Below are 15131 nucleotides of genomic sequence, written 5' to 3' on the forward strand. Positions count from 1 at the left end.
TAAAAAGCAGAGACATCAGTTTGCCGACAAAGGTCCGTATAATACTATGGTTTATCCAGTACTCATGCAATGATGTGACAGTTGGACCACGAAGAAGGCTGAACGCCAAAGAATTGATGCTTTTGAATTGTGGTGCTATAGAAGACTCATGAGAGTCCCTTGGACAGTAGGAGATGGAGCCAGTCAATCCTAAAGGAAATCAACCCTGAATATTCACTGGAAGGACTGATTCTGAAGCTGAAGCTCCAATATTTTTGCCACCTGATGTGAAGAGCCAACTCAGTGGAAAAGACCCTGATGCTGGGAAAGATTGAAGCGGGAGGAGAAGGGGATGGCAGAAGATGAGATGGTTGGATAGTATCATGGACTCAATAGACACGAGTTTGAGCAAACTCCGGGAGATAGCGGAGGACAGGGAAGCCTGGTGTGCTGCAGTCCATAGGGTTGCAAAGAGCTGGGCATGAGCAATTACTGAACAACAACAAGGAAGGTACTTCAAAGGTGCTTTCGTTTACCTCTGTTGACTGTTTATGGGGACTTTGAATGATCCTGGGACTAAATTTTCCCTGAAACCTGCCCTTTGAACATTTTCCCCTCTGGATGTTCATGAAGGCTCTCAACCTTTCCCGTCTCTGTGGTGTTCACTGCTTTGTTAACTGGTTGGTTAAACCCACGAGCTTGCCTTCATTTCAAGAGAGTTTATTTGGAAAGGACAGAGTGATGCATGTTGTGAAACTACTGTCAACTCAAGACCTTAGTTAAAATGCTGGGAAGTGGAGACACTTCCTAACTGTTGAATGTAACATTTGTTTAGAGACCGATTCCCTTCTCTTAGCCATGTGATTTCCCTGAGGCTGCTCAGTTGGGATGATCATATGGCAGTCATAAATGATTCCTGGGTCCATAACTATTACCTATCTGTGTGAGCATGTATACCTCATCTTTGACCCCTGGTGTCCCCTTTCCTTGGGGCACCTCCTACATGCTTGATCCTCCTGGCAAGTGTGCTGGGCTGAATGTACCCACATGCAGCATGTGGTCATCTTGTGGTCTGGGGGCCCAAGGGGATGTGTGAACAAATTGTGGCATCAGGTGTTCAGGGGGTTATTGGGGTGTGTTAAGGTGAGGCTCAAACTGGGGGGCTGGTGACAGCTTTCCTTGGCAAAGCCACCTGAGCTGGGGGAGCCAATCGTGGCCTGCTGAAGGCTTTGAAGACCCCCGCAGCTCCCCTACTAGGCAATGAGCCCCCTAGGCCCGCTTGCTGGCTTCAATTTCATGGTCCACCCCATCTGGAGCCAGCTGGGATATTTTAAACCTTCACACCCTCGATCTTTGGCCTCACTTAAGCTTCTAGATATTGGGGAGGGGTGCACTGAAATGTACCCTCAATGTCTGAGGGCAAAGGACAGACCCCAGAACTTCCTCTGCACCCCAAGTTTCTGCAAGGCCCCCCAGGCTGCCCTTCAAGACCCATTCCCTGCAGTTGGGCCTGGCCCACCTCTCACAGGCTGCAGGTGGCCAGGCTTGTGGAGGGAAGCTGAGAGTGGGAACAGCAGATGACTCCCGTGTTGGGAGCCTGAGGATTCCCTACGGCAGTTCAGTTCAGTCACTCAGTCGTGTCCGACTCTTTGCGACCCCGTGGACTGCAGCACGCCAGGCTTCCCTGTCTATCACCAACTCCTGGAGCCTACTCAAACTCATGTCCATTACGTTGGTGATGCCATCCAACCATCTCATCCTCTGTCATCCCCTTCTCCTCCCGCCTTCAATCTTTCCCAGCATCAGGGGATTCTCCAATGAGTTGGTTCTTCCCATCAGGTGGCCAAAAGTATTGGAGCTTCCGCCTCAGCATCAGTCCTTCCAGTGAATATTCAGGACTGATTTCCTTTAGGATGGACTAGTTGGATCTCCTTGCAGTCCAAGGGACTCTCAAGAGTCTTCTCCAAACCACAGTTCAAAAGCATCAGTTCTTCAGCATTCAGCTTTCTTTATAGTCCAGCTCTCACATCCATACATGACTACCGGATAAACCATAGCTTTGACTAGACAGACCTTTCTTGGCAAAGTAATGTCTCTGCTTTTTAATATGCTGTCTAGGTTGGTCATAGCTTTTCTTCCACGGAGCAAGCGTCTTTTCATTTCATGGCTGCAGTCCCCATTATAAGCATGAATGTTTTTGATGTTCCAATTGTTCTATCTTTGGTCAGTGGGAGCCCCTCAGGTTATTTTTCTTTTTGATATAATTTCTGTTACGAGAGTTCAGTCCAGACCCACCTTGTACAATCCTTACCTAGACCAGAAATCAGGCATTTCTCCAGGACGCCTGGTGCCTTTCAGTGGGAAATGTGTTTAGAAAATTCAGTGCAGGGACTACAGTTGCTGATTGCTACTAGATTGGTCAATGTTTCTTGCCCCTTTCAGTGAATAGAGCTAATAAACATAGATCTCATAGTCAGAAAATCTACATCATTGTCATGCATCCTGGGTTGCTCTTCTGTCCCCTTATAGGTACACATTTTTATCATCAATTGTATTTACTGCACAGTTTAGAGAATGTAAGAAAAGATAACATACACTTGTTTCTCCTTTCAGATGTAAAAGTTGTCATACTTTATACCAGTGCTATCCAATAGAAATTTCTGTGGAGCTAGGAAAATATTCTGTATCTGTGCTGTTCAACACGGCAGTCATTAACTAACATTTTATTCAGGAATTGACCATTTAGCTACTAAAACGTGGCAACTGTGATTGATTCTTAATGCCATGTAATTTTAATTTAACTTACTGTAGGTAGTTACTTGAGGCTAGTGGCTATCCTATGGGACAGCAGCAGCTCTACACACTTTTCTGCACCTGTTGTTTAGTATCGCTGAACATTATATCCTGGCGATGACTCCATAGCAATAGAGAAAGAGAGTCTTATTGATTTTTTTAACTCTTAGTGGTTTTTATAGCTGCATAGTCCTTTTGGATGTAGATGGACCACAGTTTATTCAACCAGCGCCCCCCCCCCCCGCCCGCCCCGCCAACAGGGGGCTGGTTGAATATATATGATGTATATGTCTTGTTTCTTATCTTCTGCTGTATGAATTATTCTGGCAGGAATGATTTTGTACTTAAGTCTTTTTTTCTTTTGACATTGTTACTTTAGGGTAATTTCTTAGAAGAGGTTGCTGATTCCAATGGTAAGTCTCCTGGTAATTTTATAAAATCATAACAAATTCCCTGGTTGGGAGTTGTACCGTGTCACATTACAACCAGCAACATATACGTCTCCATATTACTTCACAGACTATGCAAATGATGAGAAGAGGCATCTTGTTGTTGTTTTTTTTCTTTTTTCTCTTTGCATCTCTTAGTCAAGAGTTAGGTTAAATAGTTTTTAACATGTTTAAGGAACATATTTTCTGGAAATATTTCTTTGTATGTAGTACACTATCTCCTTCAGAATGTTCTAATTTGCCTTTTATTTTCATAAGCTTTCTGTACAAGGACATAAACTTCGTTGGTTAGATAAGTTGTATATTTTCCCCAATGTGTAATTTTTTCATTTTACTTTGCTTATGTGATTTTTTGCCATGCAATTTTTAATGGAATCGAGTGTTACCATGGTTTTCCCTTCCTGTTTCTGGATTTGAAGTCATCTTTGGAAAACTTTTCTCAACTACTAGCTTCTAGAGGAAACTACTGGGGGTGTACATTTGTGGACAGGAGAAAGAGAGCAAAGGATCATATTAGAGTGTCAGGTGTAAGAGGAACCCAGCAAACAAGTGACCATCATGTGAGAAATCTGGGAAAACCATTTCTTTAAGTCAGTAGAATTGGGCATTTGGACCAGAGTTTCTGTCCTGTGTTTGTCTTGATAGCTCAGTCTCTATTCTTTTCCATCTCTTGTGGATACATACCAGGCTCCCCCTGACTGGCAGAGAACATCTTTATAAAGCAGGAATTCCATGTCACCTCAAATGGACATGTCAGATGACTAAATGGATAGAACCACCCTCTTATCTCCTCAGAGGTAATAAATTCAAATCCAATTCCAAAGTGTACCATTTTGACAGAACAAAAGAAAGGGAAACCTGCAGCTGGATCTGGTGAGAAGAAGCAAAACTGAAACCAACACTGACCACCTCATCCTTGACTCTCCGAGCAATGCCCAGTCAGAAAAGGTAATAAATAGCCTATTAGTCCTATGCAAAAGGACAGAGGTTTGAGTTAGAAGGTGCCACATTGTCCCATGGTACAAGCTCTCCCACTCACCTACATCATTTCTTGTTTCCATGCCAGTTTCCCGGACTCAGGGTCAAGCTTGGACTAATCTTGCTTAGAATGAAGTCTGAAGTCAAAGGGATGAGGGTTGTATCCCCATCCCCAAGGGATGGCCACTAACGTCCATCATGTTTCCTATAGGCATTTCCAGTTATGCAGGTCTGCGGGTGAAGACAGAGAGGCTGAGATGCAGATAAGGAATTGGACTGACAGTTCCTGGCAGATAGTACACCCACAGTACACATAATACCTCAGTGAGAAGCAGGATAGAAACTACACGCATATCCTGTTAAGTCTTTTTACACACGTCTGAATTTTCAAAGAAAGTTAAAATCCGTTGTACCTACTTCTGTCTTTTAGGAAACTTTTTACTTTGAAAAAAAATAATGTCTTTTCCTTGAGGGAGAGAAAGAAAAATATGTAGACAATGGAGAGTGCTGCCACCTGGTGAACAGAGTCAGAACTGCAGGTGTGAATGTCTGAACTGGGGGTTGGCAAAGGATGGGGGACGGAAAGAGCCGTGGTATTGGTGTGGAATTGAAAGGATTCCCTCCCACAGGCCAAGATTTCTAGACTTCACACCGGCAGCAGTCCTTCTGTGTTTATGCCCATGCTGGGATCTTCAAGCCCGGGGACTGGAAATCCAGCCTCCTCGTGAATTGAGTAGAAAGCTGCACGAATTAGTGTATGGATAATTGATATAAACAATTTGAGACAAAAAACAGATATAAATACACACACATAGAAAACTGTCAAATACATTGTTTTCAACGCCTTCTGAAACAAGGAATATATGAATGTTGTATCTTTATCAGGGTGCAATTTTTTGTATTTTCAACATTTTATTCAGTAAATTACATATTGAAAACACCCTAGTAATGCAACGTTATAAAATAAAAATATCCTCTATCTTTGACAATGCATATTCACCGAATAATCATTACAGAGATCTGTTTAATACCTAAGTCAATGAATGTATTTCTACACCATTATTTTGTGACTCAGCTGTTTTTTTTTTTTTTTTTTTTTTTGGTTAACACCTCCAACATGTATAACCAATGAACATGGCCTAGGTTTTTGTTTTTTATTGGTACTCACTTAAGAAACTTGAATCCACAGATATAAGCAGTATATAACCAGAAAGTTACAAAGCTGTTGATAAACCTGTTTTACAAAACTTTCTCTTAATATGTTGATAAGTCACCAATTAATACTTCTCTTTGTTTAACACATATGGAAAAAATAGAGACATGAGTTTCTCTTAACTTCTTGGTGCCTACTTTCCAGATTTTTCTCTGCATGTAATGCACTAACATATTTAATCACACTCATACACCCATGCTGATATATATTCTTTGCAAAAAATGGCATCATATTTTTGGTACATCATGACAATCCTGTTCACTTAATATGATTTAGTTCTTACTTATTTACATAGTTTTTTTTTCTTTTCAAGTGTTTTTGTGTGCTCTTGATATCATTGACCTAGTCTATAGTTTAAGAAATCTATATGTGAATATAATATCTTCCAGGTGTTTACACATCTTTTAATGTTGTTATGCAGAGGGTATCCAATACTTTGTAATGAGTTTTAGTGTTTTGCATGTTCTTCACATTGTTTTGAAAAGAACAACTGAATAATGATGCTTCCTGGGATGTCGAATGTCAGTTAAAGTATAAAATGGGAAATGCTGAATCATTTTTGTAACTCCCGTTTATGAATCCTGAAGTAGTAGTTAATAATGCTGTTTCCTAGGTCATGTTACTTAACTTTTACATTCTGTTCCCTGAAATGAACTGAGCAAGGTAGCAGGATAGAAGATTAATCTATAGGAATCTATTGCATTCCATTACACTAATAAAGAAATATCAGAAAGAGATTGCAAAACAAACAAACAGTAATCCCATTTAAAATGCCATCAAAAATAACTAAGAATAAACTTAACCAAGACATAAAAACTCTAAAACCTTGATAAAATAATTGGAAGAAAATTCAAAGAATTTAAAAGATATCCCATGATCTTAGATCAGAACACTTAATATTATAAACATGTCTATACCTCCCAAAGATATCAACAGATTTAATGCAATCCTTATAAAAAAAAACCTATTACATTTTCACAGAACTAGAACAAATATTTCAAAAATTTATATGGAACTACAAAAAGACCCAGAATTACCAAAGCAATCCTGAGTTAAGGAACAAAGCTTGAGGCATAACCCTCCCAGACTTCAGGCTGTACTAGGAAACTACAGTCCTCAAAGCAACTTGATACTGGAATAAAAGCAGACATATGTATCAATGGCAGAGTAGAGAGTCCAGACATAATCCCACGAGTGTGTGCCTGCGTGCGAAGTCACTTTAGTCGTGTCTGACTCTTTGCAACCCCATGGAATGTAGCCCACCAGGCTCCTTGCCCATGGATTCTCCAGGCAAGAATACTGGAGTGGGTTGCCATGCCCTCTTCCAGGGCATCTTCCTGACCCGGGGATGGAACCCACGTCGCCTGCATTGCAGGAGGATTCTTCACCTCTAGTGCCACCTGGGAAGCCCAAACCCATGCACCTATGGTCAATTAATCTTCAACAAAGGAGGCAAGAATGTACAATGGAGAAAAGACAGTCTCTCCAACAAGTGGTGCTGGGAAAACTGGACAGCTACATGTAAATCAGTGAAATTAGAACACCCCCTCACACCATATACAAAATAAACTCAAAATGGTTTAAAGACCTAAATATAAACTCTTAGAATTCCGAGAACAGAAGCAATAAACACTCTGACGAAACAATCATAGCAATATCTTCTTAGATCAGTCTCCCAAGGCAAAATAAATTAAAACGAAGATAAACAAATGGAACCTAACTAAACCCAAAAGGGTTTGCACAGCAAAGGAAGCCATCAGCAAAATGAAATGACAGCTTATGGGATGAGAGAAAAATATTTGAAATGTCGTGGCTGTCAAGGATTTAATATCCAAAATGCACAACTCTATAACAAAAGGTAAACAACACAATGAAAAAATGGGGAGAAGATCTAAATATTTTTCCAAAGAGATGCAGATCTCCAAGAGGAACTGCAAAAGAGGCTCAACATAAGTAAATATTAGGGAAATGCAAATCAGAACCACAATGAGCTTATGCCTCACATGGGTCAGACTGGCTATCATCAAAAAGTCTACAAATAAAAAGTTCTGGAGAGGGTGTGGAGAAAAGGGACCTTGAAACACTGTGGGTGGGAATTAAATTGGTGCAGCCACTATGGAGATTGGTATGGAAGTACTTGGGAAAGCTACAAATATAGCTACCATAGGATCCAGCATTTCCACTTCTGGGAACATAGCCAGAAGAAAAGAAAACTGTCATTCATAGCAGCACCATTTACAGTAATCCAGACACTCAAACAACACAAGTACCCATCAACAGATGACTAGCTTAAGAAGATGTGATATGATACACACACACACACACACACACACAGTCACACAAACAGTGGACCGTCACTCAGCCATAAAAGGATGAAATATTACCATTTGCAGCAACATAGACAGACCTAGTGAATATTATAGTTAGTTAAGTCAGTCAGAAAGAGAAAGTAACTATTATATGATATTTATATGTTGAATCTTAAACATAACATAAATGAATCTATATTCAGTACAGAAACAGACTCACAGACAGACAAACTGAGCTTATGATTACCAAAGGGGATAGGGAGTGGAGAGGGACAGGAATTAATTAACAGGAATTTGGGGTTAACAGACACAAACTTTTATCACAAAAAGGGTAACCAATAAGGAATTACAGTAAGGTACAGACATTATACTGATTAATTTATAATAATATATGGACAATAATCTGAAATACATATATATATCCAAATTGCTTTACTGTACACCTGAAAATAATGCTCTACATCAGCTACATCTCAATTTAAAAAATTCACACACATCTGTGTCTCTTTTGCTGTCTCGCATACAGGGTTGTTGTTACCATCTTTCTAAATTCCATATATATGCATTAGTATACTGTATTGGTGTTTTTCTTTCTGGCTTACTTCACTCTGTATAATAGGCTTAGTCTTTTGGACTCTGTGGGAGAGAGGGGGGGATGATTTGGGAGAATGGCATTAAACCATGTATAATATCATATAAGAAACGAATCGCCAGTCCAGGTTCAATGCTGGATACAGGAAGCTTGGGGCTGGTGTACTGGGATGATCCAGAGGAATGGTATGGGGAGGGAGGTGGGAGGGGGGGTTCAGGATGGGGAACACGTGTACACCCATGGCGGATGCATGTTGATGTGTGGCAAAACCAATACAATTCTGTAAAGAAAAAACATTAAAAAATCACACGCAAAAAACTCTCTTTCTCACTGTTTGTGAGTGCATATTGGCCTTGAAAAGAGTAGGGCTGAATGAGATAAAATGTAAAACAGGTTTCATATAGTAGTTGAACATGTTACTATCCTACAATCCAGGTCCTCTTTCCAAAGAGTAACAGCTTGTGCTGCCTCCTGGGTTCAGTTCAGCACCTCAGGAATCAGGCAATCACTGTGGCCCCCACACCCATTCCTCCTGGCCCAGGGAGTAGGACTTCGTCCCCATTATCATCTTCATGTCCAGTGGGGAGCATGACACAACCTAGATTCTACATCAGGTGAATTTTCCACGATCAGTCTTTAAGCCCTGGAAATCCATCATCTAAAATGGAGCTGCTGGTTTGGCCTGTGCAGAGGGCAAAGGGTAAGCATCTGACCCTGGAAATTTTACATTCTCTGTCAGCCTGAGGCTAACCATCTGTAAAACAGGACTGCGGGCGCCTACTTCTAGACTTGTTAGAAGAAAAGGAGAAAACCTCAGAGAACGGCTCATATACAACGGGACTTTGAGATGTATTACTCCTGGCCCACCTTGCATCTTGTGTGTGCATGCTAAGTCGCTTCAGCTGTGTCTATCTCTATGCAACGCTATGGACTGCAGCCCACCAGGCTCCGTTGTCCATGGGATTCTCCAGGCAAGAATACTGGGTGGGTTGCCATTTCTTTCTCAAGGAGATCTTCCTGACCCAGGGATTGAACCTGCTCTCTTATGTCTATCTGCATTGGGAAGCAGGTTCTTTACCACTAGCACCACCTCAGAACATTTCTGCCTATGTCCTCTTAAATAGGAGATTTGAAAAAGTATCTGGAAATGTAGCATCAAGTAAACGTTGGTTCCGTCTCATCAATTCCTATTTCCTCACACTTTCTGGTGTCATTTTTCAAATTCTAGTTTGACCAGAAGTAACTTCTTATTGAACCCCCAAGGAAGGATTAGTACAGGAGAGCAGAGAATAGGCACAGGTCAGCTAGACAGAACTCATCGAGTAAATCTCCAGTTCCAGAGTCATCAACTGACCACAGGACCTGGGCTGAGTCCCTTACCTGTGTTGGCCTCAGTCCTAACGCCTAAGTACACTCACTATAGAAACAGAGGTGGTGGGCAGAGCCTTTTCAGTCAGAAGACCAGGATTTGATGCTGTGAACCATTATGTGCTGAATGATTTACCTTGATAAATTAGTAATTTATCTAATATGTGTGCTTGGTATCTTTTATCATTTTTATGGGTTTTTTTTTTCAGTTTTATGTGTACTATTATTTTTCTTACTACTCAGCCAAAATATGAATGGTGGAGGTGGTAATCAGCAAGAAGTTAGGGATGAACCCAACTGAGAGTGGAGTACATAGGAAGTGAAGATTGTGGAGTTGAGGGATGCAGACAAGCATTGGGTGCTTGGCCCTGTGCCAATCCTCTAACGACCCAGGGAAGATTCTTACCCAATAGCGTTCCTGGTTCTCAGCTGCAGACAGTGGTGACGTGGGGGCTACCAGGCAGGTGCCTAGCTGAAGCACTCTGCCCTGATCGGCTCCTCTCCACTGAAGGCCACCATAGCTGCCCTTCCATTGCCTTCTCCCAGCTCTTTGCTTCTGGGTATCAGAAAAAGTGCCCCTGTGGAAACTTCCAGACTGGATTCTTAAAGGGCTTCCACATGCAAATGATACTCTCTTTTCTCCAGTCCTCAAAAGTTGTCCTGCACACTAGGGAAGGGGACTCCGAGGTGAAGAAGGAAATGTCTTTCTCTCAGAGGTATGTCATCTCCACATATTTACCTGACATACTGTGCTTTTATAAGTAATGATCTTACACATTTCCTACACACAGCCTGATCACACACACACACACACACACACACACACACGTAGATATGCTGGCAATTCACTTTAATTCTAATTCATCTCCTCATGAAACTGAACATAATGAATTCTTTTCTTAGGTAATGAATGCATGTGCACATGTCTGTGCAGTATTATATTCATCAGTAGGGGCTTTTGAGGGAGTACCCCTTGAGCCTGTTATATCACAGGAGAGCCAAGTGACCATTTCTCTAGCCCATAGTCTAAAAGGGAGGCTGCTCCATTGTCCTCCAGAGAGGGCAAGGGACAGAACCTCACCCCAAGTTCCTGCTTATCTGGACAGGCGACAGAAGCTATAAGAGGAGCAGCTCTGTCATCTGTGAAATGGGACTCATCTCTAACACAGAGCTGTCCTGAGGAGTGAGTGAGAAAGCCTGGGGCTAAGGCAGGCACTGTCATTTCTCATGGTTCTCCTAATGAGAAAGTAGATATCATTAGAAAGGAAGCCAAGTCTCTCTGATATGGCTGGAGTTCAAAGTTCTAAAGAGAGAAGGAACTCTAATCTCTTGGGAGACTCAGAAGCTCCTAAGAGGTACCCAACATCATATCTGTGAGCAGACTCTGATCCAGTCCCCATGCTGGGAAGACAGGCTTGCCTTTGACTCACCTGGTGATTTCAGTGAGAGATGGCAACAGGGCAGTAAGCTGTGGTGTTGCCTAACTGCTGCTCCTGAACTGCTCCTTATGTTAACACATTGATAGGAAAATTTTGGACCTGTCTCCCATTCAACACTGCAGGGGGTATCAGATCATGCAACATCCAGCCATGTCACACCAGAATTTCCAATATCTGCTGCCTCCATGTGGGACAAAAAACTAAAACTACTACCATTCTACTGAAATACAATGGTCCATTCTTTCATTCACTAATAACTCAATATATATTGGGCTTAAAATTTACACTGTTCCATTTGAAATATCTCTTTACTCTGCAGTAGAAATAAAAGGTTAAGAACGAAAATGAGTACATGGGAAAATTTTAGGATAAAAAATGAGATGGGATGGTTCCTTCACATTAACTTTTAATCTTACTCAAGTTTCAAGGCATTGAAGATTAAGTAATCAATCCTTGGACTTCACTTCCCCATCCAGCCACATGCCTCTCTTTCTCTTCGTTTCTGCCTCTGGTTTCCTTTTCTCTCTCTCACGATGAGATCTCATTTTCTGTAGATAAATACACACACACACACACACACACATATATATATATATGCACAAATATGCATATACCTACATAAGCAAACTTCAAGGAAGACATATTGAAGATGAAAACATTAAAGGGGTATCTTTGGGTGGTATGTTGTGGAACAATGATTTTCCCTGCTCCCCACTGGACATCTACTGTGACATACAGAGTGGAATGAACCTCAGGCCCAGTGTATCAAGATAAAAGTGCCTGAAAACCCAACTGTCTGTACAGACAGGCGCAGGATTCACCAAACTCACAAAAATGATTCAAGCCTGCTCAAAACAACTAGTAGCTTACTATGTACTAAAAATGAAATGTTCAGGGTAGAAATAACTGAAATAAACAAGGAAAACAATTTACATTCAGGTTCCCATTAATCACTCGTCCACTCCTCCCAGCTCCCTCCCAACTCAATGCAAACCCAGAAGTCACTTCTGGGACTATTGGAGGTGATTCCACACTGGGAGGAGAAAGCCCACACCATTTCCTGCTACTCAGGGGAGAGGCGGAACATGAACGTGGTCGACAGTGTAGGCACTGGGATGGAGAATGCAGACGCTGAGCTTCACTGGGACTGGCTTCCCTTACAAACAGCTCTTCATTCACTATACAAAGACTGGAGGAAAAATGCACATGTGGACAATTTATGGATGGACCACCTGCACCCCAATCCTGACTGCTCCACACTAACACTCAGCAACTAGATCCCTTCCATACCCTCCTGTGTCTGTGCCCAGGCTCCTTAACTGGTTCCTCTGTGCCTCGCACAGAGCTCACCTTCAGAGAGATTGTCTACCAGCTTCACTCAATGGACAGTCTGTTCCCCAACCCAGGGACAACTTCACATTTACCCTGAACAGTAACTCAGTACATTACAGTACAGGAGTGTACAGTCTGATCCCCATTTTCAGAAGAAGACAGAGTCACAGACAGATCATGTGACTTGACCAAGGTCACACAGAGAGTGAGCACTGGGTCAAGGAGAGAACCCATGTGCTGATTCCAGAGCCCATGTTCTTCCTAACCACTAGGCTAGACTGGTCCTTGGATCTCCCTGCTGGCTTTCCACAATACTGAGTCAGCCTAAGATCTGCATCCACATGCCCAGGACCCTGAGCCCAGGCTGGATGGGCCATCCCGCCCACAACATGGCTCTCACCTGGAAGAGCTGGTGGGAGTAGTGATGAAGGTCCGGGTGAAGGCACGCACACAGCCCTGAGAACTTCCTTCCACTTCAACAACAAACAACAAACAAGAGTACCCCCTGAGAACCCCACGTGTTTACAGGCTCCCACGTCATTCCCAAGTCAGGGTCTGACTTGACACTCATGCTGACGGGACAGCTGTTCATGTGGGGAGTTGGGTGTCAGGAATGGGGAGGGCAACTGTAGGAGATGTCTGCTCCCAGTGACATGCCCCCATGACAACCACTTCACAAGTTCATGGGATGCATTTTTCTCAGTTGCTGGAGAGATGAATATTATGAGGAAACTGTGAGGTTAAGTAGTAGCCCAGGTTCTCAGTGTAAGGATCTGGTATGGGAGCCACCAAACTCCACAGCCTGTGTCCCTAGTGCCCAGGGTGGGCAGGGCAGACATGGATGCAGTTCAGACCTGGGTTGTCTGTGGGAAGACTATGGGCTGGGGAGGGGAGGGCAGGGGAGGGAATCTGGAAGGAAGAGTTCTGGTGGGAGGGAGCCTGACCAGGCGAGAGAGCAGTGCGGCATCTGGGGGGAGCGGGCTACACACACTCACCTTCCTTGAACACCCCACTGACAGAGAAGCAGAACATCGTTTCCTGATAAGGAAGAGACCAGGTACTCAGTCACCCCTCATCCTCTTTCCCACCTGCGCCTTTCTGCCCCTCACCACCAAGCGAGGAGCAGGTGCTCACCGTCTGGAAACACATGTCCACCTCAAAGGAGCTGAAGTCATGCTGAGTTTTGGGTAATCCACAGAGGGCACGCACAATGTCATGTTTTGTGTGTTTCAGCATCTGGACACGCAGTTCTGTGGGGGAGGGGAAGAAGGGAAGTCAGGGCAGCCACACCATGGACCCTGTGATTGGCCCCCTCACTGCCCTTCCCACTCCGCTTTTCCACCACACACTCACTGGGGTCCTTGAGCTTCTCTGTATTCCTGTTGTCCTTGAAGTATAGATGCACACTGCTTCTAGAAGACACAGAGGAAACTTGAGTGGTGGTCGGCCAGCATAGGTACCAGCAGGAGCTGGCCTGCATATGATGGGGAGCCACATGGCCTGAGGGAGGAGTCTAGGCTGTGATACTCACAAGCGTGAGTCCTTGGGGTGGAATGGAATGGTCAGGAAGAAGCAGGCCTCCTCATGATAAAAATCCAGCAGTCCCTGGCGATTTCCATAGTCATGAATCAGGTAATACCTGAGGGAAGCAGTGAGTAAAGTCTCTCTCTGGTCTGGAGTTTGGGTGGCTTCCCTTGTTCTGGCCCTCCCCTTGTTCAGATTCCCAGGGGTACTTACTGCTGCAGGAATTGCAAGATTTGACTGTTCACCTGATCAGATCCAAAGAAACTTCCCTGGAATTAAAACAGTCCTCAGGACAAGGGCTGACACACCCTCATGTACCACCTAGGACCCTGCTGGATCCAATGTGCTCACCTTGCACATTGATAAGAACTTGGGAGCTTCAATAACACACTTAGAACCTGAGAGTGTCTCCTGGCCATCCTGGAGGAGGGAAGAAGAAGTCAGCAGTGCAGTCCAGGATGTGGTGCTGGATGATCAGCTAAAAGGATGGGCCCAGGATGAGGTGGGGGTCTGAAGTCAGAGGAGAAAGGGTCCTGGAAATGCCAGTGGCAGGACTACATTTTCAATTATCTTCATGGTTTCCCCAAAGCTTGTGGAGTACATGGCTGAAGAAGATCCAGATCTTTTTCAGATTCTCACCGAGAACGGTACACCTCCCTCCCACAGGACATTTAAGGGTCAAGTTCAGAAATGGAATGTGGACAGTTCCTAACATGTTTCAGAGTAGTTTGAGGGCACTGTCGATGCTATTTAGTGGAATCTGTGATCAAGGAATGCACTTACCAAGCTTAGTAACCTAGGGAACAATTCCAGGATGTTTTGCCAAAATCAAGACAAAAGAGAAAAGTCAGTGAAACTGTGGAGATGACCCTCCTCATTGGAGCAAGTCACTTACAGCAATCACAGCCCTGTGTGCCCCCCACAGAACCCAGTATCCTAGCATTCCAGGGCCCTGGTCACCACTCCATAGACTGACCTAGAGGGAAACTGTTCCCTCCACTCCTTCCTACCAGTCCCTCTTCCATCTCCTTTCCCCTGGGTAGCTCCCAGCCAGACTGTCCTGACTCCCTTCTCCAGTGCCACAAGGACCAACACCTCAAATTCAGTCTGCCAGGCCTGTCTCCCCTCCCTTCCTTCCTTCCTTATGGGCTCACT

At 43.5% G+C, this 15131-nt stretch overlaps 1 protein-coding gene across 3 annotated transcripts in view; it reads right to left on the minus strand.

Annotated features, from left to right (window-relative positions):
- Positions 1-10490: 10490 nt before the first annotated feature.
- LOC102400924 (nuclear RNA export factor 3) overlaps positions 10491-15131 on the minus strand; it is a 108243-nt gene continuing 103602 nt past the window's right edge. For 2 of the 3 annotated variants that reach the window (XM_044937558.1, XM_044937559.1), the window contains 9 exons: positions 14760-14772; positions 14328-14396; positions 14190-14245; positions 13984-14091; positions 13806-13864; positions 13587-13702; positions 13448-13490; positions 12853-12925; positions 11980-12309 (listed from right to left, as the gene is read on the minus strand). In XM_044937558.1, the coding sequence (XP_044793493.1) occupies positions 12012-12309; positions 12853-12925; positions 13448-13490; positions 13587-13702; positions 13806-13864; positions 13984-14091; positions 14190-14245; positions 14328-14396; positions 14760-14772 (835 nt within the window). In that variant the 3' untranslated portion in view covers positions 11980-12011. Of the gene's footprint in view, positions 11669-11979; positions 12310-12852; positions 12926-13447; positions 13491-13586; positions 13703-13805; positions 13865-13983; positions 14092-14189; positions 14246-14327; positions 14397-14759; positions 14773-15131 lie in introns of those variants that run through there. The other variant, XM_025276555.2, reaches the window with a different exon arrangement.

This window comes from Bubalus bubalis, chromosome X (assembly GCF_019923935.1).
Source record: "Bubalus bubalis isolate 160015118507 breed Murrah chromosome X, NDDB_SH_1, whole genome shotgun sequence".
NCBI lineage: Eukaryota > Metazoa > Chordata > Mammalia > Artiodactyla > Bovidae > Bubalus > Bubalus bubalis.